This window comes from Eucalyptus grandis, chromosome 10, assembly GCF_016545825.1.
Source record: "Eucalyptus grandis isolate ANBG69807.140 chromosome 10, ASM1654582v1, whole genome shotgun sequence".
NCBI classification, from domain to species: domain Eukaryota; kingdom Viridiplantae; phylum Streptophyta; class Magnoliopsida; order Myrtales; family Myrtaceae; genus Eucalyptus; species Eucalyptus grandis.
This window is the reverse complement of record NC_052621.1, coordinates 36,866,670-36,892,541: the sequence shown is the minus strand read 5'-3', so window position 1 is coordinate 36,892,541 and position 25,872 is coordinate 36,866,670. Positions and strand designations below refer to the sequence as shown.

The following is a 25,872-nucleotide window of genomic DNA, read 5'->3' as shown; positions in this document are numbered from 1 at the left end:
CTGTTCCCACGCCCCTCCTTGCTGGTCACCGTCACTCCGCTAGCGCCGACGCTTGCTGCAGCCACGACCCAGCGCCGCTGCTCCTACTCGCCCGCCTGCAGCCCCTAGCTCGCCGGCTATCTCTCTCACCCACGAGCTCCACTACGTAGTAGAACGCCTCCGCGCCCCCACTCACCAGCGATTACCGCCGGGCTGCAGGCCGTCCCTACTTTGCCGGTGAGCTGCTGCTGCTTGAAATATGTGTAGAGCGATTGCAATTAGCTCTATCTTGTTCTTTTGGTATTGTTCTCTCTCTTTAGTTGCAGAGGGGTCTGTTTCCATGTTGAGGGGGGTTTGTTTTGTTGTCTATGAGTAGGTTGCTCGATTTTTTGAAGTTGTGAGAGTGGTGACAATTTCGGATGTATAGAATGCGAAAAATTGAAGTTGTGAGAGTGGTGCTCTAGTCTAGTGTATTGTTCTCGAGAAAAACAGCTCGACCTTGGATGTTCTAGTGACTTGTATGTGATGTTCTAGTTGAAGTTTGGCTTCGGCCTCTAAATGAAAGTTGTAAAGGACTTCTTGGAGTATAAAATACTCAAATTTGGGACAAAAAAAAACAAGTATAAGTGGGTAAAATCGTTATTCTTTGGAAAGATTGGGTCTGGAGATTTTGGGACCGACCCTTGATGAATGCATGGACTGTAAGACAACCTTTTTTGTCAAAATTTCACTTCGGTTTCTTGAAAAAAATTTGTAAAGGACATCCTGAGGTACAACATATAAAAAATTTAGAGAAAAAAAACAAGAATAGGTAGGTGAAATCATGGTCCTTTGGAGATGGTTAGATCTGGAATTACGGTACTACGAACAGGGATTTTAACCGTCCATATTTAATTATCTAGGGCGAATTTGACTTCAATGTTTTCATGAAGTATCTACCTTATGGTCTTGGACATTACATAGTCGAATTTCATAATTTTTAAAGGTCATTTGGGTATTTAATCGGAAATGTTTCTAAACCTGTGCAATCTGATGTGTTCGGATCTTGTAAGTTGCAATGCGTGGACTATATCATTTTGTATGAGGTTCTTTTGGAAATGTGTTCTGCATGAAATATCTCTCTTCATGTCTTCCCTACAACATATTTAAATTTCGTAATTTTTGTAGTTCATTTGCCTATTTAACCAAAAATGTTTCAAAAACTGTGCAAGTAGAGAATAGGAAAAGTAAATCGTTTTTTTTTTGTAACGTGCGCGTACGTTATAGTTTTTTTTTGGTAACGTGCGCGTATGTTATAGTTTTTTTGGTAACGTGCGCGTATGTTATTTTTTTTTTTTGGGTAACGTGCGCATATGTTATAGTTCAAATATGAAAATAATAACAACAAAAAAAAAGAACTTGTTGGAACCTGGAACCGACCCTGGAACCTGTGACAGGGTAGGTTCTAGGTAGGGGTGAGCATGATTCCTGAGTAGAATCAGGAACCGGAGAACCGCACCGGAGGGTCTGGTTCGGTTCCCGGTTCTTAAGAGGCGGTTCCGGTTCCCGGTTCCCTTTTCTTGGGAACCGGCATTCCCGGTTCCGGTTTCGGTTCCCAAGAAAAGGGAATCGGGAACCGGAACCAAAACCGGCCAAAATTCAAAAAAAAAAAACTATTTCCCCTACATTTCTTCCCCTTCCCCTTTTCTCTCTCTCTCTCTCTCTCTCTCTCTCTCTCTCTCTCTCTTTCTTTTCCCCACTTTTTCCTGCTCCCGTCACTTCCTGCCCCCAACCTTTTTCTTTTCTTCTCTCTCCTCTTTCCCCCTATCTCGGCCGAAACCCACCCCTTCTTCTCCCCTTCTTCTTCTTCTTCTTCTTCTTCTTCTTCTTCTTCTTCGTTGCCCCTCGCCGCTTCACCCCTTCTTCTCCTCTTCTTCTTCGCCGCCCCACGCCCTACTCACCACCATCTCTTGGCCACTGAACCACCACCACCCACCGCTCGTCCGACAAGCCGTCTCGCTGTTGAGCCCAACAAGCTATCGCGCCGTCCGCGCCGCCCCTCGCCGCCGTGAGCCGCCGCCGCCGTCCCAAGCCACCGTCACCACCTCTTGCCGCCGCTCGCTTGGCCGTTCGGGCCGTCATTGCTCCGAACCACCACCTCCAAAACCGAGCTCTTCCCCTCTTGGCCGTGGGTTGAGCCGCGACTGCCGCCGTCTTCGCCGCGTCGTCCGTGCCGTCGTTGGTGCCGTGAGACTCTTGTCTTCGTCGCCGGACCTCCCTCAACACCGCCGATGGATGCGTCACCCCTCGCTCACCTCACCACTCAGTCGCTTGTCGTCGACGCCGCTCGTCCCCCAGGTGGAGGCTACTCGCTCGCCAGCCCCCCGACGCAGCTCGCTACTCACCCAGCCGCCCAATCAACCTTAACTCCACACCCCTTCGCCTCCACCCCAACGAAGCTGCTCTGCTACGGGCTGTGATTGGCGGCGAAGCTGAAGGAGGAGAAGTAGGAGGCGGCGGCGGTGAGCTCTTCTTTGTCTTGGAGGTTGGTTTCGCCTCGACCTCCTCTCCTTTGCCTGTTCGCGGCTTTGACGGTTTTTCTGTTCCTTAGCCGGTAGTTTAGGGTTTCCGTGTGTACGTGTGAGTGAGTGATTTTCGAGAATCGGACCGAGTCGAGCACGCGTTCGTCACGTGCGAAGATCAAGCTATCGTTTGCTTTTGCTTATTTCGATTAGGATGTACAATTTGTGTCGGTTTGTGCAAGGGCATAGAGAATTTGATCTTTGTGTTACCTCGTTTGTGAATGGAGTGCTGTTTGTGAATGGAGTGTTGGATGTGTATGTCATGGCGTGTTCTGGAATTGCTCCTGTGCATGTCGCACCCCCACTATGAATTTAGTTGTTTATGGCCTGTTCTGGAATTGCTCCTCTTTATTGGCAGGTATTGAAAATGGAGGGCTAACTATTGGATTATTTCCACTTCTGGATATTCGCGCCCAATACGAAAATGAAAAAAAAAATAAAAAAAATAAAAAGAACCTGTGGAATCTGGAATCGACCTCGGAACCTATGACAGGGTAGGTTCCAGGTTCTTAGTTCTGACGGGTAGGTTCCAGGTTCCAAAAATTGAGGAACTTGTACTCGAGGGTAGGTTCCAGGTTCCGGACGGAATCGAACCGGAACCGGGAACCGCTCACCCCTAGTTCCGGGTTCTCGGTTCCCACGGGTAGGTTCCGGGTTCCTCATTTTGAGGAACCTGCACCGAGGGTAGGTTATAGGTTCCAGACGGAACCGAACCGGGAACCAGGAACTGCTCACCCCTAGCGTTGCTGGGAAGGGTTAACGAGCCATGTAAGCGAGTTATATTACTAAAAAAAAGATGCCAATTAGGCTTTCTAGGAGCCTTTGCTAGATTTGGTACTCAAATATCCCAATTTTTTTAAAAAGTGGCACTTAGGTGTATATTTTGTAATTTTCAGCATTTAAGTGTCTTCTTGTGCCAAGTTTTAACACTTGACCAGCCTTAAACATTACAAAATCAATCTTAGTCTCAAGTGTTTTTTTTTTCATATTTTAAATATAATATATTTATATAATGACATTAACAATTTCTTTTTAGTAGGTGATAATAATTTATCCTTATAATATTTATATTTTAGTATCTAATTTATTTATTTGATCATATTCATGAAAATTGATTGTATGGGCTCTCTTAAGATTTTATTTCTCAATTTACGCTTGCAATAAAAAAAAAAAAAAAACATGTAAAAAAATTGGGTGAGAGGAAACCGATTGAAAAAGTCAACCGATTTCCTCACAAAATGAGTGGTCCTTAGCTAACCATCACTCTATCACTTGATGGAGGATGGTCGGGCTAAGCATGTTTCTTTCTTTTTTAAGTCCAGCTTAGCGGACCGTCCTCAATCAATTGACAGAGTGACGGTCAACTAATGTCCACCCATTTTGTGATGAAACCGATTGACTTTTTCAACCGGTTTCATCTCATCCAATTTTTTTTTTTATTTTGATTTTATTTTATTGCAAGCTTAAATTGAGAGATAAAATTCTAAGAGGGTCCACACAATCAATTTTCATGAATATGATAAAAATAAATTATATACTAAAATATAAATAATTACAAGTAAAAAATATTATCACATTAAAAAGAAATCGTTAATGTCATTATTTAGATTTATTAAATTAAAAAAAAAACTTAAGACACTGGCTTTGCAATTAATAATAAAATCATTGTTGACTTTTTAGTCCTTTTGCCAAAATCAAATTGCTCTAGAAGGACTATTTGGTGACCTAAAATTAAGATTAGTGATATCAATTATGCATAAAATGAATGAAGTAAAGAAAAGAACAAAATAAGAATAATGAATTAATAGAGAAGAAAATTTACCCCATTAATCCAAATCTCGTAGATGAAGATGTGCTAAGATTAAAACGAGACACGAATACCTAAAGTACCAAAACTTGGCACAAAAAAACACTTAAATGCCAAAAATTATGAAATATATAAATTAGTGCCAAAATCAGAGTAAAATGGATCAGTTAGGCACCAATGGTGAGAAAATCCAACCAATATGTTAGTGTGGCATTTTTCTGTCGAGACAAGTGTAAAATGACCTCGTTTTGCACGTTGACGAGGCTATTTAAGTTAAAAATAATGTTGTTTTACATGCTAATGTGGCTAGATAAGCCAAAAACGATGTTGTTTTGCCTTGAATTTGAATTTGAATATAAATATTAATTGAATTAAATTTACAACTAAATTATTTTAAAAAAAAAGTTGCAGAAGGCTTTGGGTGAGGGTTGTGCAAGCCCTCGCCGCTCCCTCCCCATTGTTGCTTAGAAGGGATGATGAGTCATATAAGTGAGTTATATTATTAAAAAAATGCCACATAGAATTTCCAAGGGCCTTCATCGGACTTGACACTCAAATGTCTCGACTTTAAAAGAAAAAAGTGGCACTTAAGTATACATTTCATAACTTTTGATACTTAAGTATCCCCCATGTCAAGTTTTGACACTTCTGCTGGCCTAAAACATTACACAATCAATTTTAGTCTCAAGTGTTTTTTCATCTTTTAAATTTATTGGATTTATATAATGACATTAAAGATTTCTTTTTAGTAGGTGATAATATTTTTTACTTATAATATTTATATTTTAATGTCTAATTATTTTTATCATATTTATGAAAATTGATTGTGCGGGCTCTCTTAGGATTTTATTTCTTAATTTGCACTTGCAATAGAAAAACATAAAAATAAAAAATGAAAAAAAATACTTGGGTGAGATGAAAGCGGTTGAAAAATTCAACTGGTTTCATCACAGAATAAGCGGTCCTTAGCTGAACGTCACTCCGTCACATGATGGAGGATGATTAGCTAAGCATTTTTCTTTTTCTTTTTAATGTCATATTCTATTGTTTGCTTTGCCGCAAGTGGGAACATTATCATCAATAGGACAAAAGTACCTAGGAAATTTTTTGTTCCGGCTTGCTCCTGCGGTTTCCTAAACCAATTGTCTCATTAATTAATCGAATTTTAACGAAAACAAAAAGAAGAACAGATAATTATCGTCGCATCTCTTCACCAGTTTGAATCTCGTACTCAAATCCTATAAAAAGCAAAATAATCCTCTCCCATGGTAGAAACCAAAGACGCTCTCGAGCAACTCTTCAATTCGTCTGACTTCTTCTGGGCTTTTTTTATCTCATCTTCTTTACCGAAAATCTCGATCTTGCTTCAGACTTCCAATTACGCATGGAGTTGATTCCCGGTCTTCCCGACGACATAGCCCGAGAGTGCCTCATCCGGGTCCCCTACGCCGGATTCTCCGCGGTCGCGTCCACGTGCAAGGGATGGAAGGCTGAGATCGAGCTTCCGCAGTTCCGGTCGCATCGCAAATCTGCAGGCCGCAGCCAAACGATCATCGTCATGGCTCAAGCCGTTCTTGACCCGGCCCGGAGCATCGGATTCGCGAAGCTTTACCATGTCCCGGTTTACCGCCTGACTACTTTCGAGCCGGTTTCGGGTTCTTGGAGCGAGTTGTCACCGCCTCCTGAGTTCTCCAGGGGCTTCCCCATGTTTTGCCAGTTGGCCGCTGCCGGGTCGGATCTTATCGTGATCGGCGGGCTCGACCCGGTTTCGTGGGAGGCCTCGAGTTCGGTCTACATCTATAGCTTCATAACTGCCACGTGGCGGCGCGGGGCCGACATGCCGGGCATGCGGCGCTCGTTCTTTGGCTGCACGTCGGATGGCGACCGCATGGTATTCGTCGCCGGAGGGCACGACCGCGAGAAGAACGCGCTGAGGTCCGCGATGCTATACCACGTGGAAAGAGACGAGTGGATGGCTTTGCCCCACATGGCTAGGGACCGCGACGAGGGCAAGGGGATCTTCCACGGTGGCAAGTTCCACGTCATCGGCGGGTATGGCACCGAGATGCAAGGCAAGTTCGAGAAGAGTCGCGAGTCGTTCGACCCCGCGACGTGGCAGTGGGGCCCAGTGCAAGACGACGCGTTGATGGCGAGCACGTGCCCGAGGACCTGCGTGAACGGTGAAGCGGACGACCACTTGTACATGTGTAAGGATGGCGACGTGTTGGCCCTCAGAGGAACCACGTGGCGAGTCCAGGCTAAGATCCCCGGTGGCGTGTACAATCCTAGTCATGTGACAAAGTGGCAAGGGAAGTTACTGGTGATCGGGTCTCCGACAGCCGGTGACCCCCTAAGGGCTTACATGTTGGACATGAGTACGTGTACCTGGACAGCCGTGGAGCTGCCGGAAAAGTTTTCCGGTCATGTTCAAGTTGGCTGTTATGTGGAGATTTAGGAGGGACAAGACTGAGAAATAAAGCTTGCTGTGTACAGATAAAAAACGAGACTGTTTTCTTTAATTTGTTACTATTTAATTATACTAGGCTAGGGTTTTTCTTTTGGGACGGCAATAACCGACGTCATGAGATGCAAATATAGTGAGTTTTATGGGGACAACCAAACAAAAGAAAATGATTTTTCTTGATTGGAAATTTAGCAAATAAATTTCTTACAATGGAAACTTTTAGTAGCACTCGTGGTAACCACAAGATACTTGATGCACTGTTGATACGGGACATAGAAATCATGTCAAGGAAAGCTGAATCTGGAATGAGGTCTTTCTTGGAAGGAGACTCTTGGCTATATGCGACCTGAGTTTAGAATAATCAACAATGTAATAAAATCCAGAGAAAGTGAAATATTGGAACGGGCAGCACCATAACCAGAATATAATTATCGATGTTGCTTATTTATTTATTTATTATTATTTCCCCAAATGAATTGTTTAGAAGGATGCCCAAACATACTAACTTTTCAGTTTTCAATTTGTAAAATATCCCTCACTCCCCCACTTCCATTTGTTTAGGGTTTCTTTTGGAACTTCATTCTTGGTGGGATGAATCCCCAATTAGTGAGAGAGAGAGAGAGAGAACCAGTAGCATTTATTTTCAATAAAGAAAATACGTTTGGTCTTTTGTGTTATTTATATATGTATATAGGTCTCAACACCGGGTGTTGATAACTGACCTTCCTTCGCCAGTCACATGCAGACATTGATTTTCCTACATTGTTAGGGGACATATGATAAAATTTCTCGAATAGATTTCAATTTTTGACCGGAAATTGATTTTTCAATTTTTATTCTCTAAATGAGTTTTTAAGCAAAAAAAACATGTATGATAACGACTCAAAATTTATGTTTCTAGAATAAAAATTCATTTGATAGCAGAATAAAATTTATATTTCTAGAGGTAACAGCGATTGACGTGGGCGGCAGGCGGCAGGTGTTTGGTGTCCAGCAGCAGGCATCCGACGGGTGGCTAGCATTCGATGGCTGGCGACCGTCGTCCAATGATCGACAGTGGGCATCCGGCATCCCATGGGTGGTGGGTGGTGGGTGGGCAATAACAAGAGTGAATGATGAAAAGAGATTTCATTTCTCACTTTTGTTTAAGAAATAGAAAAGCTAAAAATTTGAACTTTTGATTTCCACTTCAATCTATTTCTAGAATAGAAATCTGTTCCAAAAATAGAAAAATGAAATTACGTTATCAACCGGATTTTTATTCTAAATCTTTTTTTTTTTTTAACCGAGGACTTCACCACGAATCCCCTGTGCTCGAATAGCTCCTGAGAGTCAGGCCCCTATATCTCGGAGGAGACTAGCCCAGCAACCTACCACCAGGGGCATAAGAAAAAAAAATGATAAATAAAAATTTTGTCATACATGGCCTTAGCATGTCAATCATGTATGTACAATATGCTTCGTCTCTTTGGGACATTTTTGCTTACATTATCATTTTGACCTGGAAAATTAATTTTTGTTAATCATGACCGACAATTTGAACGGTCAATTTAGCAGGGCGCTCTCTTTGATATTAAAACTTTTTGAGCAATCACTTTAGAATCAATTTTGAGAAAAATCATTACTTCAATGCTTCCAACGATATATACAACTATTCTTCATATGTGACTTTTTTCATTGAATTTTGGAGTCCAACATGGCATTTCTAAAAAAAAATTGAAGTCCAACTTGGAAAAATCCCTTAGTCATGGACAAATCCCTTAATCAAATCCTCATCGAAAATTGTCATGTCTCTTCTTCTTCGAGTTGATCATCTTCTTCTGCCAACGATTTTAACTATCATACATATTTTTCTTTCTTCTTTTTTCCAATCATTTTCCCAACCACCGTCTATGTCCTAACATGACTAGAAAAATCGAAACAAAATTGAAAAAGGATAAGAGTTCAGTCAAATTGTCTCTCTCTAAAGCTGTGATGCATGCTTTGTGAATTTGCAATCGGGACTGATGGAGCTCCGGCGAGTTTTTTTTTTTTTTTGACAGAAACCAACTAATATATTGATCATAATGGGACTTTACACCCTGTAGCTAAAGCATCTGTATACACTAAATCCATAAGTACAAACGGAGGAGAGAAGTTCCAGTTGAGGGCCGAGTTAGCTAATTGGGCTTTCGCAGCCCAGTCAGCCACTAGGTTAGATGAGCATCGACAGTGACGCAGACAGAGGTGAGAGAAGGTGGATAGCCAAAAGAAAGTCTCGTCTATCACAGGTCGCAGCTCCCATGGCGGCGATCTTGTACCATGCGCAATCTTGGCGAGTTTGGTGGGTGATTTCTGTGACTTCCGTGATTTAGTTGGTGTGTTGGTCTTCATTCCGCTAGGGTTGAGACAGTCCATGACAATGGATAGGGTCAAGTGGAATTTCACACTTCCTGAGATACACAAAAAGTTGCACATGAAACGGACAAGGTCAAGTGGTCATTGGGCACTAGCCCTAGTAGTGAGAAAAATCGATGTGTGGACCTTTCAAGTGCCATAACTTTGCACAAAGGGACACTTAAGTGTCATAACTTACGAAAGGTATACTTAAATGCCAAAATCAGAGTAAAATGGATCACTTGAGTGCCAATCCGGCCAAAGTTCGGCCAAAATGCCGACGTGGCATTTTTTCGGCGAATCGAGCCCAAAATTGATGCCGTTTTGCACGTTGACGTGGCCAAATAATGCAAAAATGGTATCGTTTTGGGCTGACGTAGTAAAAAAAATAATAAAATTAAATTAAATTTAGTTAAAATATTTAAAAAAATATTTTAAAATTAAATTTAGTTAAAATAAAAAAAAAACAATAATTAAAAAAAAGGGAACAGTGGGGGAGGTGGTTGAGGGATCAACCCTCACCTGCCGCCGGCCTGGGAAAGGCCGGTGACGGGGGGAGGGTCGGCCGGGGTCGCCGGGCAATTTAATTTTAAAATTATTATTTTTAAATATTTTAACTAATTTTAATTTTATTATTTTTTTTATTATTTTTTTTATTTTTTACCACATCAGCAAAAACGACGCCGTTTTTGCATTATTTGGCCACGTCAATGTGCAAAACGGCGCCGTTTGGGCGCTTCGCCGAAAAATGTCATGTCGGCATTTTGGCCGGACTTTGAGTGGCACTCAAGTGATCCGTTTTCTTCGAATGTGGCACTTAAGTGTACATTTTGTAAGTCATGGCACTTAAATGTCCATTTGGGCAAAGTTATAGCACTTGAAGCATTCTTTTGCCAAGAAAAACCTTAAACGTATTCGTTACATGTTAGCATATTGTATGAATTGTTCCTCGCATAATACCAACTGATCTAACAGTTGACATAAACTAGGCTCACATGATCTGGATGCATGCAACACTCTCTCAATAGTACGGCTTGGTAGAGGAACGAGATTATTGGATGGTGATGCCAAAGTACCGTGAGCGCATTAATAAAAGGTAATACTGATATTAAAGTGTAGTTCATGCAGTTATGTTTTTCTTCAAGCCTTGGCGAGGACAAAGGTCGAAATTAAAGAATCAAAGCAGTGATGGAGCGAGTGACTGTAGATTAGGAGATACAAGGGAATTTAGTACAAGGAAAAAGGAAGGAGGAGATGAGAGAGCATAAACAGTGAACCCCAAAACCTTAAACTGAACATGTGATTGCCTATCCACAGTTCTTTAAGCAATCCTTGGAAGATGCATAGAAGATCATGCTTTGGGACAATGTTGGGAATCCTAGTAAGCATGAAGCCGAGTTTTTTTCCTCGATACCTTTGAGGCGTCCCGCGTTGACCATCCAAATCTTCATCCGCACGCTCCAAACCTTTATCCATTGTAGGTTTTCTTTAATACCATACCCTAACTGCAACCACTTTCCACGTCATCACTTCATCTTGAATTAGCGTTTTTCCACCTTCGGCCGCTTTGATATTCGATTCACATCATACTGCTCATCTTCCTTGGAAGTATCCTGCTTGATTGGAATGTTGTAGACTCATTTTATGCGTAGAATTTCCTCGTCAAATAAGAGGACCAGCTTTTCGCGAACAGTATGTGATTGAAAAATTTGGCTTGCATACGATATAGGTGTGCATGACAAAATTTCTGAAACAGAAATTGATTTCTGACCAAAAATTGATTTCTCAATTTCTATTTCAGAAACTGAGAAGTTAAAAATTTTAGTTTCTGATTTTTTCTTCAAATCTATTTCTGGAATAGAAATCTGTTTCAGAAATAGAGAAATCAAATTATGTTACTAAACGGATTTCTGTTCTAAATCTGTTTCGGGAAATAAAGAAACAGAAAAATCAAAAACAAAAATTTTATCATGCGCAGCCATAATTTATCAAGTGTCCCATTTGATGTCCTTTGCCCACCACCAAGAGGTCAAAAGAAGACTATGATTAGGGTTGCGTTGTCGTCAGCGTCACCATCATCACTATCATGACAATGACAAGCACCCCAATATGCGCCTGCTTAATAAGGTTTCTTCTTTTGAATGGAAAAGAGCAAAAGAGATTAGAATGAGAAGGGATTTGTTTTTTTACTTTTTCTTTGGTCTTTGCCTGCCCTATTCAAAGAATGATGGTGTAACTTTGTTTTAAAATCGGATGGTGGTGTCAAATGCAAAGCACAAGATAAATTGAATATGATTAGCTAGTTAACTTTCTTGTTGGTCCAATGTTATTTGGACTTTGTGGTTAGAGCAGGGTTTTTTTCTTGGCTTCATGAGTTTGTGGATGAAAAGCTAGCTTACTTCCTGCCAAAAAGAGGAGGATTTAAGGGAGAGAGGTCAACCATTGGGATTCGCCCCAATGGCCACCCTTCCAACATGGAAGGGGGAGGTGAGGGGTTCAAATCCCCACCTTTTTAGAAGGGGATGGGGTGAGGACGCGTAAGTTTTAGAAGTGGGTTTCGACTCCCACGCCCTGCAAGAGGCAGGGCAAAAGTCTGAGAGTGAGTGTAGAGTAGGAATAGAGTAGGAAAAAAAAAAAAAAGGAGAGAGGTCCAACTTAACTTTCTTAAAATTATTACGACAATAAATGCGTAATGGAATGTTTAATCCAAAAATTTAAGCTATTAAATGAATGGAGACTATTAAGATCTGAGATTATAATCAACATAAAGAAACATGATTACCTATTTATCTTTTAGCATGGCATTTTGATTGGTAAACCACATTAAAGCATTCCACAATAGGTTTAAGTGGATTATATAGAGAGAGAGGTTTTTCCTCTCTTTACTTAAAAATTGAGAATATTTTTTCTTTATCAAATATGACTATATTATTCGATATCTTGCCTTTAGTGAAAATATTCAAAAGGCCTATCCAAAGAAATAAATCAGCAAAATAGCAAAAGTTTCTTCAGATAGTCAGCCACACAATAGGTACTACCTCACAATGAAATACAAAATTATGTACGTATATATACACAAGAAATTTGAATCCCCACGCTCGCCCTTTTATTAGAATCCTAAATCCTCCTCTTATTAGAACATGTCTGATTAAACAGACAAAAACCAAGCTGTTGGAGATAGAAGAGTGCTCTTATATCTTTGATTTGCAGCCAGTAGGAGGGAACAATACCATCAATAGGACGACGTATTTAGTTTTATTGTGGCTGCTCCTGCGGTTTCCAAATCCGATTTTCTCATTGGTCGATTATATTTATTTAAAATTAAAAAGAAAGGAAACCAAAGTGCACTTCGTGGAAAGTCGAATCTTTTCACCAATTTGGAAACTCATGTCCAAGTCCCATAAAAAGCAGACAGTCCTATCCCCTCGGACAAACCTAGACACTCCAATTCATCTCATTCCTGGGAAACTCCAATTCATCTCATTCCTGGGAAAATTGTCATCTTCCTCACCGAATATCGAGATCTAGCTTCATTCTTCACTCATACATGGAATTGATTCCGGGTCTCCCCGACGACATAGCCCGAGAATGCCTGATCCGGGTCCCCCACGCCGGACTCTCCACCGTCGCGTCCACGTGCAAGGGATGGAAGGCCGAGATCGAACTTCCGCAGTTCCGGTCACGCCGCAAATCTGCAGGCCACAGCCAAACGATCATCATCATGGCTCAAGCCGTGCTCGACCCGGCCCGGAGCATCGGATTCGCCAAGCTTTGCCATGTCCCGGTTTTCCGCCTGACCACTTTCGAGCCGGTTTTGGGTTCGTGGAGCCAGTTGCCGCCGCCTCCCGAGTTCTCCGGGGGCTTCCCCATGTTTTGCCAGTTGGCCGCCGCAGGGTCGGATCTTGTTGTGATCGGCGGGCTTGATCCGGTTTCATGGGAGGCCTCAAGTTCGGTTTACATCTATAGCTTTATAACCGCCACATGGCGGCGTGGGGCTGACATGCCAGGGGTACGGCGCTCATTCTTCGGCTGCGCGTCGGACGGCGACCGTGTGGTGTTTGTCGCCGGAGGCCACGACGGCGAGAAGAACGCACTGAGGTCTGCGGTGCTGTACCATGTGGAGAGAGACGAGTGGATGGCTTTGCCCAACATGGCGAGGGAGCGCGACGAGTGCAAGGGGATCTTTCACGGCGGCAAGTTCCACGTCATCGGCGGGTACGGCACCGAGATGCAGGGGAAGTTCGAGAGGAGCTGCGAGGCCTTCGACGCCACGACGTGGCAGTGGGGCCCGGTGCGGGATGACACGTTGGTGGCGAGCACGTGCCCTAGGACCTGCGTGGACGGCAACTTGGACGATCACTTGTACATGTGTAAGGATGGCGACGTGTTGGCGCTGAGAGGATCCACATGGCGGGTTGAGGCTAAAATGCCCGGTGACGTGTACAGTCCTAGTCATGTGACAAAGTGGCAAGGGAAGTTACTGGTGATTGGGGCCCCGACCGCCGGCGAGCCCCAAAAGGCGTACGTGTTGGAGATGAGTACATGTACTTGGACGAAAGTGGAGTTGCCGGAAAAGTTTTCCGGTCATGTTCAAGTTGGCTGTAATTTGGAGATTTAGGAGTGACAAGATGGAGAAGTAAAGCAGGTTGTGTACGAGATTAGATGCAAGATTATTCTTGGATTTATTATGATTTGATTGCACTAGGTGAGGGTTTTGCTTGGGGACGTTGGCAATAATCGACGTCATGAGATGCAAATTAGTGAGTCTTATGTGGAAAATAAATAAATTTTTCTTTGCCTTGCTCTTTTTCTTCTTTTAACTTTGAATCTCCTCTGTCATCCTTGTCTCCATCTTCGGGCACATGAAGAGGGTTTCATCCATGTCCTGAATTACAAGATCAGGAGTGTTTTTCATGGGAAAGATTGTCCAGAAAAGTTCTAAACCTATTATGCAGAAGCCAATTCAATTATAAAGGCTTTCATTTAACTAATTTAGTCATAAATCTTTTGATAATTTGCCAATTCAATCAAGAACTTTTTAGAGCATTTCCAATAGTCTTTTTTTGATAAGTTAACGTTGTGGTCCAATCAGTTTCAGTTATCTTATGTGGTGTGATTGATGCTAAAGTACACAATTTTTTAATTTTTCTAAAAAAGATTTCAAAGCTTTTTTTTATTTGAATATGCGTAGAAGTACGTTAGGTAGTCTCGTGGGTTCTGAGTAAAAAGAAAAACAAGAAAAGAAAATGAAAAGGAAAAAAATAAATGCATTTTCTATCCCTCTTTCCTTCACGATGGAAGAGAAGAGCTTCGCTCGGAGTCAACCAGCTATATCAAGGCTTTTATTTTTTTAAGAGATATTATGTAGGACTCATGCTAGTCTCTCCAACCTACTAGTATCAAAGGGTCATCAATTGACTCAATGTTCAGATAAAATTGCATTTCAACCATTCACTATTCATCAAAAGTAAGATGTGTCATATGATTTCGAGGTCGAATAATTGAAAACTAGATATTCAATATTGTGATTACAGGAGCAAGAAACTGCGGGCAAAAATCATGTATGCCATGGAGAACAGAGTTCATTTCAAGAAGAGTAAATCTTGGAACGGGACTTTCCTTGGGAGGAGACTTTTGGCTATAATGCAGTCAGAGTTTAGAATAGGCTATTCTAAAGTATTCGCACGTCCAGCAGAACAATCAAAACTAAAATTCTTTAGGAGAATCTCTCTAGCCTGCTGACAACTTCCCAGATCGGTGTCCATTCAGATTTTCAATCAATTTAAGCTGCCCTACTCCCTCCACTTCCATTTATTTTGGGATTCTTTTGGAACTCCTCCTTTGGTGGGTTGAAACTATTATTAGAGAGAGAGAGAGAGAGAGAACCAGTAGCATTGTATATTAAAAGAAGAAAGAGAGAGCCAGTAGCTTTGTACATTGGAAGGTATATGCTTCCAATAATGATTTTCATGTGCTCTTAGCATGTGGATCATGTATGTACAACGGTGCAATATAATTTTATGCTCTCTCTTGGGGAGATTCTTGTTTGAGTTATTATTTTAACCTGGAAATCCATTATAGTCAATCCTAACCAACGGTTTTGACCTACGCGAGTTTGCCAAAGAAAATGGTAATCTATTGTTATACGATGCTAATCCACCAAGAGGTCAAAAGAAGACATCGAGATGATATTGTATTCCCATCGCTTGCGCCGCTGTGCTAACGTGCTTCTACACTTATTCAAATTAAGAAGCTTGATAATTGATCTCTCCTCTCTTATGTAAGAAAGGTGCAATTTATAAGCGAATGAGATCACGGGTTACGTCTGTGTGTTGGACTATAATGTCCATGACATTTGAAGGCAAAGCATGCTCAACTATTATTAATTCATTTTCATTATTTTAGGTATTAGAATGAAGCACATACGAGGTGATGTCATTGTTTTAGAAAGTACTGTTGCAAAGATCAATTGAAGGTTTTAACTTGCAAGCATGAGATATTGAACTTCCTTTGACCCTGCACATAAATAATGAAGCACATGTAACCTGGTTTTAAAAATCACTTTCCATAATGTCCATGTTTCTCTTAGAGTTTTTTTTTTTACTCGGGAACCGTCATACAACTAGCAGCCAGCAACGTAAACCTAGGGTGACGCTAGCGTAGAAACTCACCTCCCATGGCGCTGCACTTAAGTCGTGCAAATACGACCGTGGTGACTCGAACCTCCCCCCAACTGGAAGAGGGGGGGAATGCCCGTACTAATGTGTCCATAGCAGGGTGGGTGAGTTTGTTTATTTAATGGAAAATGAATAATTTGGAAAATATTTTCCAAAAAATTATCATTGTATCTCTTCCAAACATGATGAATGAAAAAAATTTCATCATCTATGAAAGTATTTAAATATAAATTATTATCGATAATGAGTACATTTTTCATTAACTTCATTCGTGCAATACAAGCAATTTTTTTTTACGAAAATATTTTTAAAATTTTTCATTTTTCTTGAAATAAACACAAAGTCAAATGAATTGCTACGTATATAAATGTCAAATATGTAATCTTTAACATCAAATATCACATCTAATCTAAGATCTATATATAATGGATCAATAACAACACGAAAAAGTGGACATGTATCAACGTGGCATGAATATATGATGATTACACAAATTCACACCTACTAGGCCTCATCATAGATATATGTCATTAGCGTAATCCATGTGATATATATACACTGCGTGTTAAATCAAATTGATTGCAGCTCACTGACGTTCTTTTCGCTGAAAATTATGTATCATGAATCTTTGATTATCCTTTACACATAAGAATTTTACATACCATTATATAAACCAGTTCTTGATTACCCAAAAAGATTTTGAATTCAAAATATAAGATCTGATTTGACTTTTTTTTAACTTAGTTAAATTATGTTAACTAGTACGAGAGGATCAGGAAGGACACATCTGGGGTACTAGTTATTGGACGCATTGTAAATGTTGGGTAGTCAAGTGCAGAGTAAATAACTGCCAAAAGCATTTATAAGCCCAACCTAAGATGAGTGCTATCTTATTTTGAATTTCTTGGAACCTCGGATAGCACAGTCAAGACAGCGATAGATTCTTTGCTCTTGGGGGATGGAGCGATAGAAGTTTTGAGAATTCAAAAGAAAAAAATACCAATAATGAGTGTTAGACGATTCTAGTGTGTCCAATTATGGACTTACAAATCTCGGGTTCAGAAAAGTAAGCGGGCACTTGCATCTTTCTTGGTCCCTAACCGACCTATAATAGTTTAGTGATGACTCCCAAATTAAATCAGGTTCGACCAATAGGACTAGGGAGAACTCATGTTAAGGACAAGCGCCATCTTTCAAGAGAGATTATTCATGTCCGCTTGATAATCCATTGAACTTTTTCGTGATTCACTTCAGGAGAGTCCCAACAAGTTATTCATCGATTTCTCCAAGGCGTCCCATGTTAGACCATTCAGTCCTTCATTCACAGGCTCCAGATCTTTGTCCGTCTCCAATTCTTCTTTAATATTCCTAACTGCTTCCACTTTCCAATTCCTTCAACCTTTCTTGAATTGTTTTTCTTGCAGCGATCAACTAATAGCAGCTAAAACACAGCTGCTCTTTGCCTTTTCTTTATGACAAAAGAATCTCTTATTTGAATTAGTGGTGTCCACTTTCAGTTTCTTTCGCGTTTAATTTACCCTAGAACGTGCATCTTCCTTGGAAGTTTCCCGCTTAATCAAAATATTGCAGACTCTTTGACTTTAACAGCTTTCCAAATCGGTGTCCATTCAGATTTTTCAATATGTTAAGTTGCCTGATTCCCTCCACTTCCATTTGTTTTGAAATTCTTTTGGATTTCCTCTGTTGGTGAGTTGAAGCTATTATTACAGAGAGAGAGAGAGAGAGAGAGAGCCAGTAGCATCGCATATTAAAAGAAGAAAGAGAGAGCCAGTAGCATAGCATATTAAAAGAAGAAAGAGAGAGCCAGTAGCATGGACATTAGAAGGGATACGCTTCAAATATTGATTTTCATGTGCTCTTAGCATGCTGATCATGTATGTACAACGGTGCAATATGACTTTATGCTTTCTCTCTTGGGGACATTCTTGTTTAAGTTATCATTTTGACCTGGAAATCGATTTTTAGTCAATCATAACCAACAGTTTGACCTACGTGAGTTTGCCAAAGAAAGTGGTAATCGGTGGTTTTACGATGCTAATCCACCAAGAGGTCAAAAGAAGACATCAAGATGATAATGTATTCTCTTTGCTTGCGCCACCGCGCTAACGTGTTCCTACACTTATTCAAATTAAGAAGCTTGATAATCGGATTCTCTTCTCTTATCTAAGAAAGATGCAGTTTAGAAGTGAATGAGATCACGGGTTACATCTGCGTATTGGACTATAATGTCCATAACATTTGAAGGAAAAGCATGCTTAACTGTTATTAATTCATGTTTATATATATGTTTTAGAATGAAGCACATGCGAGGTGATGTCATTGTTTGAGGAAGTATTATTGCAAAGATCAATTGAAGGTTTTAACTCGCATGCATGAGATATTGAACTTCATTTGACCCTGTACATAAATAATGAAGCACATGTAACCTGGTTTTGAAAATCACTTTCCATAATCACCACGTTTCTCTTAGTGCTTTATTTATTTAATGAAAAATGAATAATTTAGAAGATATCTTCCAAAAAATAATCATTATATCTCTTATAAACATGATAAACGAAAAAAAATTTCATCGTTCATGAAAATATTTAAATAAAAATGTCAATAACAAGCACATTTTTCATTAATTTCTTTCAAGTAATACAAGCAATTATTTTTATGAAAATATTTTTCAAATTATTCATTTTTCAAATTATTCATTTTTCTAATCTAAGATCTATATATAATGGATCAATAACAACATGAATAAGTGGACATGTATTGACGTGGCATGAATATATGATGATTACACAAATTCGCACCTACTAGGCCTCATCATAGATATATGTCATTAGCGTAATCCATAAGATATATATACACTGCACACAATTAATTGCGAGCAGGTTATTAACAAATAACCACATGTAGGAACTCACTTTTTAAGTGTTAAATCAAATTGATAGCAGCTCACTGATGGTCTTTTTGCTAAAAATTATGTATCTCGAATCTTTGATTATCCTTTACAAGTGAGAATTTTACATACCACTATATATATAAATTAGTTCTTGATTAGAATTCAAAATATAAGATCTGATTTGTCTTTTTTTAAGTTAGTTAAATTATGTTAACTAGTATGAGAGGGTCGGGAAGGACACATCCTGGGTACTAGTTATCGTACCCACAGTAAATGTTGGGTAGTCAAGTGTAGAGCAGATAATTGCCAAAAGCATCTATAAGCCGAACCTAAGATGAGTGCTATCCTATTCTGAATTTCTTGGAACCTTCAGTAGCACAGTTGAGATAGCGATGAGTTCTCCGGGGATAGAGCAATACAAGTATTGAGAATTCAAGAGAAATATATACAGATAATGAATGTTACATGATTCTAGTGTAACCAATATTACAAACTTACAAATCTCAGGTTTGCAAAAGTAAGCAGGCATCGTCTTTCTTGATCCCTAACTATGGGTGTCAAAATGGGTCATTGACCCATTTATAGACCCATTTATAGCTAAATGGGTCGTTAATGGGTCAAGCTTGTACCCATAATGGGTTTTAAAAGTAAAAAAGCTTAAATAAATGGGTTTTAAATGGGTCTGTTCTCAGACCCATTTATGACCCATTTATCAACCCACTAAAGCGAACCCATTTACTCTCCCTCTTCGACGTCTTCGTTTTCTCGCTTTCCCTCATCCATCGTACGACGTACTGCAAGTCGCGACTCAGAGGCCGAGAGCTCGCCGGCGAATTCCTGTCTTTTTCCGAGCACTCCTTCTCCTTCCGCCATCAGTCGCCGCAGCCACTGCCGTCATCGCCGTCTTTGCCGTCCGCGGAAAGCGATTGCGCTTTGATTGGGCGAATCTGCAGTCTTTTTTAGATCTCCGTCGCTCTCGTCCGGCGCAGTTCAGTCGCAAACCTAAGCCGTTTTCGTAACAGCCGGGTAAGTAATCGTGTCGCGGGCATGCCCTTCTCGCTTGTCTCGTTTCTGGGTTTGGCCTCTTCTTTGGTGGCAAGCTGATCGGGGCATGGGGCTTGCTGGGTTTTCTATGGGATTGAGTTGCGATGTGGGTCATTCCGATTGGTTAACCTCGATTGGGGGCTCCAAAGGTTCTTATTCTTCGGGTGAAACAACGGGTCTTTCATTACCAATACAATGCAGCTTAACCTCAATCACGGGCTCCGTAGATCCGTGTTCTTCATTTGAAAGCCAAGAAATTGAATCATGGAACTCGTGACTGTTGCTAGGCGGATGGTAGCTAGGGCCAAAGTGATTCATTCATGTTGTTTCGTCTGTTTGTTCTTGTGATCTTTACAATAAGAACAGTGTTCTTGAAATTGTGCGCATGTATTTTTCAAAAGGACCTACGTGAAATAGAAAAATTATTACTTGATTCCCTGGTCTTGTTATGAAAGTGTCTGCATTGCTTGGTGTATTCGGCTTTTTAATGTTCATGATTTTTATGTTATCCTAGAGGTTTTGCTTAGAGATGAGTCTTTTGCAGCATCTTCACCATCTGTGTGCAGGCTTGGTCTCTCAGACTATTTGTAGGGTTTGTGTGTTTCAGAGTGAGAGTATAGATTTTATGGGGTAACTATAGTTTACAGTTGAGTGGGTATGTGCAATAAAATTGGTTCGCAATATAAGTTCCTGTTCATTTGGAGATAGAAATAGAGATATTGGTGATGTCACAATTAAACTGTTAAAGTGATGTTTGGGGTTTGAGTGACATTTCTCTGCAAGTGCTTGTAAATTTGGAACAGCTAAAATCTTGATTATGTTTGACGAGTATCTTTTTGGAGAACATGAAGATAAGATTTTGCTTATAAATCATCGTTACTTCTGCATTTGACACTTTCTTCGAATGAATGCCAGGACGAGGAAGAGGCAGAGGCAGATACCAATCCGAGGGCCTAAGGGGACGCCTGGGTGGTCAGAGTTTGGGCAGGGGAAGCAACCTGGATAATGACTACAGCCGTCCGAGGGGCAATGGCTCCTACTTCCGTGGTTCGCAATGAGTTATTCGTTCGACCTTTTCAAACCGTTATAGCTATGGCCAAAGGCTCGTTAGGTTGCTATGGGTGATTCCATGTACGATGGTTTCCTGAAGTCGTGGTCTGTGCTTCTTGAGGTGTGTTTCTTCCTTTTTGGCATGATTAGATTGTTAGGACCCAAGGACACCAAAGGCGTTTGGTGGATCAAGTCCATTCTAGGAAGATAGGGGGAACTCGATTTCACATCCAGCTTGATGAAGATGATGCAGCAAAGGCTTCATGGAGTTCTGAGTACATATGAGTTTTCATAAATAATCAGCATATGCTGTACCCCTGTTTTAAGTTAGATTGAAATCTTTTAGTCTCGAGACTACCATGCGTTTGTTTTGTTTGATGTATATTTTGCTTATGTTGTGTGCGGATATTGTATCAATGATGAGAGATTGGCAATGAATAGGAGCTGTTCAATTATGAGATCATTTTGGGATTCCTTTCCACTTGACGGAGTGTGGGTCAGTGGCAAATTTCAATACTTGTGACCTCTTAAAATTAGTCTAGGCATAAAGGTGGCACCTGTAGAGAATGTTGCATCAAAGTTATTTGTTCAATGCTCTTAGCAAAAGGCGCTCATGAAGATCTATAGACACTTGCTCAACTATCAAAGTACTGCACTAATATTCCTTAAATTCTTACATCCATTGAGACACATTCCATCTATAAAAAAAAAAAATTCCTTAGAAAAATCAGTCACTTGGCCAATTGGAAAAATGATACTAAGAGAAGGATAGATTGGTTTCTCTTTTTTCCATTGGTTTATTTTGGCCTCATAGTAAAATGAACAAATGCTTGTAAAGTAGAAAGAAAGCAACTTAGCTGTTCTTTTAACGTATGTTGGAACCATTATGAAAATACTTACATAATTTGCTCGATCATATTGCAAAATATATATATATATAGAGGAGCTCGTCGAGCGAGCTCGAGGCTCGCTTATGGCCAATTGCCAGCCGTTGTCGTGGCCAGCGGCCGACCAAAAAAAGAAGAAGAAGAAAAAAAAGTTATATTTAAAAAATAAAAAAATTAAAATTCGATTTTTTTAAATAATTATTTTAAAAATTATAAAAAATTTCCATTAAATTTGTGTTGTATAAAATTATTTTAGCAATACCATTTATATATATATAATAAATTAAGTTTAGTTAAATGGGTCGGGTATGGGTCGGGTATGTGTCGGGTCGGGTATGGGTCAAAATTTTTGCATTGCAATAAACGGGTCATAAATGGGTTAAATGGGTCGATTTGGGTCGGACCATTTATGACCCGACCCAAACCCGACCCGACCCACCCATTTAACGGGTCTATCCCTAACCAACTTATAATAGGTTAGTGATGACTCCCAAATTAAATCAAGTTCGATCAATAGGACTTAAGAGAACTCATATTAAACACAAGCGCCACCTCACAAGGGGGATTATTCACGTCCGCTTGATAATCCATTTGAACTTTTTTGTGATTCACTTCAGGAGGGTCGCAACAAGTTTTTCATCGATTTCTCCAAGGCGTCCCACGCTAGACCATTCAATCCTTCATCCACAGGCTCCAGATCTTTGTCCGTCGCCAAGTTTTCTTTAATATTCCTAACTGCTTCCACTTTCCAATTCCTTCACCCTTTCTTGAATAATTTTTCTTGTAGCGATCAACCAATAGCAGCTAAAACACAGCTGTTCTTTGCCTTTTCTTTATGACAAAAGAATCTCTTATTCGCATGCATTTAGTGGTGTCCACCTTCTGTATCTTTCGCGTTTAATTTACACTATAATGTTCATCTTCTTTGGAAGTATCCTGCTTAATCAAAATATCGCAGTCTCTTTGACGCGTAGAATTCCTGGCCAAAACATCATGATCGAAAAATTCGGTGGCATTACTCGTACTTTATCAAAAGAAGACTATGATCAGGGTTGCATCGTCGTCAGCATCACCATCATCACAAAGACAACCACCACCATTTGCCGTTAGAAAGACAAGGGATTTGATTTTGCCAACTCCGTTTAGACATTGGCTGTATGACTTACTTTTAAATTGGATGGTGGTGTCAGATGCGAAGTACATGAGAAAATTCCCAAATTGAAAAGGAGACATTGAAGGCTACACACCAGCTGTTTATCTTTTTGTTGATCTGATGTTAGTTAGGCTTGTGGTTAGAGCCGGGTTTGCTGTTCTTGTTTCCCAAGTTTGTGGATGAAAAGCTAGTTTACTTCCCACCGAAAAGAAGAGGGTTTTAGGGAGCGAAGTTCAGCGTGACTTCCTAAAATAATCATTAAATGCACTATAATTATAGTTTATAAAGTTTAAACCCAAAGCTTATACGATGGGGGCCAACTCTTTTTGAATATGATACTTTACCATCATGTACTTAAAGCACTATAACCGCAGTGTGGGAAAGTCATCTCTCTCTCTCTCTCTCTCTCTCTCTCTCTCTCTCTATATATATATATATATATAACGCATAAATGATGGAGGCAGGCAGACTCTTTTTACTTAATGATACATTACGATTATGTAATTAAAGCACTATAACTATAGTGTGAGAAAGTCTAAGCCCAAAGCTTAAATGATGGAGGTAGATTCTTTTTATATATGATACATTACCATCATGTACTTAAATGATCTTGGATTATACTTAACATAAAGAAACACAATACCCACAAATATTTGAGCATAACTTCTCAATAGGCAAATCACCCTGGGCAAATTGTCTTAAAAGTCATACAGCTAAATCTTTAAATTTTGCTAACTAAGTTCTAAATATTTGTACGTTTTGCCAATTGAGTCAATCTAACTAATTTTTTCTAGAAATCGCTAGCATGGACATCGGCTATCTTTTGTGGTATGGCCATAATTGAGATGGATAATTTATAATAATATTTACTATTTTAATATTTTTGCAATTTTTTTAATTTTTTTCCTTTTCTTTCATTCCCCTTTTTCTTCCTTCAGTCGCTGGGCTTAGGGGCGACCGGCCAAAGGCACGAAACCTCAGGCGAGTTTCCCCTTGACAAAACACCCTTGACTTGATTCTTATTCAACCAGGGAAATTTATGGTTCACTTCACACATAGGCATTAATTGATGCCAGAGTTGTTGGAATCATTGAAAGCAATGACTGGGTATGGCCTGCCGTAGATCTGATCATCTGGCTGTGTATTTCCAAATGTCGACGGAGAGGATCGATTTGAATGGCTCTTGGAACTAGTTAGAAGTAGAGGACTCAAGTCAAGGTGGCTAGGCACCGACTAATCTGGTTCAAGCCAAAATGTTCCTATAATAGTTAATCTTGAATACTCACCCACCCCTTTTGCTTCTGTCATTATCGCCCTTATATTACAACCTAAATTTTCCCCATATTAGCACATGATTGATTAAACGTACAACAACCGAGTTGTTGAAGATTGGACTTCCAGGAGGGCTCTTGAGAAGCTCACCGCAATTTATGGTAAAAATTGTCCAAAAAATCGTAAAACTTATTAAACAGCGATCAATTCAATCCTAAACTTTTTTAATTTAGAAAATATTTTTTTTTCGGAATTTTATTTGGACAATTTAGTTTTGAACTTTTTGACGATTTTTTAATATAATTAATTGTTGATGTGGCAGTCCAATTAACGAGGACCATCCTAATGGCATGATCAACACTATCGTAGGAGATTTTGGCAATTTTTTTAAATATTCTGATTTTGCAATTTTTTATCCTTTTTTCTTTCTCCTATTGTCTTGCCTAGCAATTAATAGATTGAAATAGAGAAAAAAAATTGAAAACTTTAAAAAAAAATTGTAAGAAAAGTCCACATCATCACCAAATTGCCCTATATAAAACAGTTGACCTCTACATCAGTGATTATCGGCAATATTAAACAAAATGATGATATTAGTAAATTGTTAAAATATTTAGAACTAAAAAAAGCTGAATTGAAAGTTTAGAAATGAATTGTTCGTCATACAATAAATTTATAATCTTTTGATAATTATCATGCAATTTGTTCATTTGTTTATTCACTTATGATTTCTCCTTTCCTTTGGCGTACGAAATCAAGCAGGCCGTGGGTAGTGGAGTATCCAAATGAAAAGCGGACAGATATCTCTCTTTTTGACTTGACTAATCGAAGCAAATTCTTATCCTTCCCTTATCCATACAGCTCTCATCGCTTTAGACTCAGACTAGGGTTTTCCATCAACGATACCTGCGTCCATGTTCCATAGGATAACCTTGGTTAACGCACTTTGTATGGATGGCCAAGTTGCTCGTAAATAAAGTCACGCTTCACCCTTTTGGCACGAAAGCTCAGAACTTTATTTTATGGACCATCATGTCGAAACGTCGACAAGATCGGTGATGGGCAATTTCAGCATATGATAGCAAATTTCTCGATGATGAGTAAATAATAAATTATGTTAGAGCCGCAGAATCGTTATTTTTTGGGAATTAATTTCTTTTAGGCCAAAAAGAATTGGGAGAGGCTAAAACAATTGGCGGTCGACTTTGGAGTATAGGGAAAGTGTATGCTATTTTTGCCTTTCATCCACATTTACTCACATGCGGCAATAAATATCTCGATCAAACTTGTTAAATGAAAAGGAATTGTTGCGTTGGGTTGATCGCAACATTCCGATCTAATCCATTCTATCCAGTTTTGGCCCCTAATACAAATCTAATCACACTATATTAAATTACTCGAGTGAATTGGCACGATAGATTTGGTGCTCATCCATTATGTGTGGGACCGCCAATGTAAGTTCTAGTCATATTCTTATCTTGGCTTTGCGGCAAGTGGGGACAATACCATCAATAGGACAACGTATTTAGGAAAAAAAATAATAATAATAATTGCGGCTTGCTCCTGCGGTTTCCAAAACCAATTGTCTCATTTATTGATTAAATTAATAAAAAAAAAATTGTTGGAAAGGGAAACCGAGTCCGGTTCGAGGAACGTGCATCTCTCCACAATTTGAAACTCTTGACAATAGT

General features: G+C 39.8%; 2 protein-coding genes and 1 long non-coding RNA gene across 3 annotated transcripts; all 3 read left to right on the top strand.

Annotated features, from left to right (window-relative positions):
- The first annotated feature begins 1,870 nt into the window (after window positions 1–1,870).
- LOC104423133 (F-box/kelch-repeat protein At1g80440) lies at window positions 1,871–7,005 on the top strand. Its single transcript, XM_039303416.1, has 2 exons — window positions 1,871–2,503; window positions 5,718–7,005. The coding sequence occupies exon 2, from the start codon at window positions 5,732–5,734 to the stop codon at window positions 6,800–6,802; it is 1,071 nt and encodes a 356-aa protein (XP_039159350.1). The 5' UTR covers window positions 1,871–2,503; window positions 5,718–5,731; the 3' UTR covers window positions 6,803–7,005.
- Window positions 7,006–12,553: 5,548 nt separating this feature from the next.
- LOC104423132 (F-box/kelch-repeat protein At1g80440) lies at window positions 12,554–13,988 on the top strand. The gene has a single exon (XM_010035595.3). The coding sequence runs from the start codon at window positions 12,735–12,737 to the stop codon at window positions 13,803–13,805; it is 1,071 nt and encodes a 356-aa protein (XP_010033897.2). The 5' UTR covers window positions 12,554–12,734; the 3' UTR covers window positions 13,806–13,988.
- Window positions 13,989–19,493: 5,505 nt separating this feature from the next.
- LOC120288961 lies at window positions 19,494–21,332 on the top strand. Its single transcript, XR_005546897.1, has 2 exons — window positions 19,494–19,801; window positions 20,735–21,332. It is a non-coding gene; the product is annotated as an uncharacterized LOC120288961 (long non-coding RNA).
- The last annotated feature ends 4,540 nt before the right edge of the window (window positions 21,333–25,872 follow it).

Bases quoted from the DNA above. Each gene is read 5' to 3' on its own strand.
- LOC104423133 (XM_039303416.1), top strand. From the start codon at position 5,732: ATGGAGTTGATTCCCGGTCTTCCCGACGACATAGCCCGAGAGTGCCTC.
- LOC104423132 (XM_010035595.3), top strand. From the start codon at position 12,735: ATGGAATTGATTCCGGGTCTCCCCGACGACATAGCCCGAGAATGCCTG.